Source organism: Trachypithecus francoisi, unplaced genomic scaffold, assembly GCF_009764315.1.
Source record: "Trachypithecus francoisi isolate TF-2019V2 unplaced genomic scaffold, Tfra_2.0 Lachesis_group14, whole genome shotgun sequence".
In the NCBI taxonomy this organism is placed as follows: Eukaryota; Metazoa; Chordata; class Mammalia; order Primates; family Cercopithecidae; genus Trachypithecus; species Trachypithecus francoisi.
In genome coordinates this window covers 18,041,460-18,043,499 of record NW_022681459.1, presented here as the reverse complement: position 1 = coordinate 18,043,499, position 2,040 = coordinate 18,041,460, and the positions used below count along the sequence as shown (strand labels likewise).

Genomic DNA, 2,040 nt, shown 5'->3' with positions numbered 1-2,040 from the left:
AGGAAGGGTTGCATCCTTAAGTATAACTGGTATTTCATAATGGATCATGGTATTCAGGCTTGTTTTATAGGAGTCAGTAAGAAGCCAGTGTGGTATAACATGACTCTGAAATTGAGCATCATCCCACTCAGCGCCAGTGTGGCAACTCCACAAAAGATAGTTTGGCAATATTCAAGATGATTTACAAGCAAACATGGTATGTTCTCCATGAAAAATAAAATACGTATTGACAAACAGAATGCTCATAAATGAAATAGATGAAAATTACTTGCAGGTTATCCACAGCCAACTTATTATTTGGCACCATTGCAGCCTCTGTAAAAACACCTGTTTGGACAGGTTTGTGTAGCAGTGCTTTTTAAAATAAAAATAAATTATTGAGGTAAAATTTGTACAACATAAACCAAGTCATTTTAAAGGTAACATTCAGTGATATTTAGTACATTCCGAGTGTTTCGCAACCAACACCTCTATCTAGTTCCAAATGATTTTCTTCACTCTGAAAGGAAACTATGTACCCATTAACTAGTTGGTATACACTTGTTTTAAAATGGCACATGGGTGAATTTCAAGAGGTTATGGAATTTCAGTTTGATGTTTCAAAATAATGTTGAAAAGACCTCAATATATGGCTTTGTCTTGGCTTGAAGTGTTTGCATTCTTGCCAAAGCTTTTTTAGTCTAGCTATGTCAGTTGGGAAGAGTTTATAATCAGAGGATTTAAAGAGTCTCACATGATGCAATCAAGAACAGTAGTTAAACTATGGGACTCTGATGAAAAGAATTCGATTGCGTGTCAAGTATGGTCACTGGCTTTAAAATAGTACAGAGAAAAGCCAACAAAAATGTGGGCAATGAGTCTGTGCATTCCTTATAAGCATTTTATTAGAAAAGAAAGATATTACCTATGCAAATTAGTGGGAAGATGTTTAGACAGATGTGTTGTGCCCACCAGCTTGAGGTATAAAAAGCCCTGTGTGGGAAGAGACCTTCATTCACACTTGGGTAACTTACCCTTCACAATCCATCTAAATCCTTCTCAACTGCTGCCACCATGACTCGTTACTTCTGCTGTGGAAGCTACTTCCCAGGGTACCCTAGCTATGGGACCAACTTCCACAGGACCTTCAGAGCCACCCCCTTGAACTGTGTTGTGCCTCTGGGCTCTCCCCTGAACTATGGCTGTGGATGCAATGGCTACAGCTCCCTGGGCTACAGCTTTGATGGTAGCAACATCAACAACCTGGGCGGATGCTATGGTGGTAGCTCCTATAGGCCATTGGGCTTTGGCTCTGGCTTTAGCTACAGTACCTACTGATGGACCAATGGCTCCAGTGACTACAGGACTCTCAATTAATTCTCTGCACAGAACAACCTGAAGAGCAATGACTGTCTTCCTACATTCCCATGTGCTTGGGTGATACATCTTCCATCTTCTTGCTGACTTCTTGCTGTGGTCTTTGTCTTTGATGCTGTTGGACAAGTCACCCAGGACTCAGGTGCTGAACAGATACTCATCTACAAACAAAGGAAGCAAGATGCATTTTTTGGGTCATACTTGAATTTTAGCAGTGAAACAAGTAGTTTGCCTCTCATGATTGCTCTGCTCATGTATTATTAGCTTCTACATCAACATTAATGTATTACAAATTCGGTGTGGGTAGGAAGGGGATTTTCTGTTAGTCTCCTAATAAATCTATTTCCTTCAGCATAAATATTTTTGTTCTGGTTATTTATTTTACTTTGCTTTTATGTGCTTGAATTCATCAATCAGTTTAAACCTGTAATGGTTGACTTTAACCAGATTTTATTCTGATTTCAGACTATATAGCCAGGATAGGGTGATGCCTAACCATTTTTAATTTTCATATTGATATTTCAATTTAAAAAACTCCCTGGAAATGTCCCACATTTAACCCATATATACTGCAATTGTTGGCATTTCTCAAAGCTGATTATAAAACAGGAATATTTCTTAACTGTTGAATGCTAAAACATGTTTTCTTTTCTCTTTTCCTCAGTGACACGATTCCATTTTGAT

The 2,040-nt window shown here is 38.4% G+C and overlaps 1 protein-coding gene across 1 annotated transcript; it reads left to right on the top strand.

Moving 5' to 3' along the window:
• Window positions 1-962: 962 nt before the first annotated feature.
• LOC117095681 (keratin-associated protein 7-1) lies at window positions 963-1,714 on the top strand. Its single transcript, XM_033232287.1, has one exon. It carries the CDS (start codon window positions 1,054-1,056, stop codon window positions 1,315-1,317), a length of 264 nt encoding a protein of 87 aa, XP_033088178.1. The 5' UTR covers window positions 963-1,053; the 3' UTR covers window positions 1,318-1,714.
• Window positions 1,715-2,040: the final 326 nt, after the last annotated feature.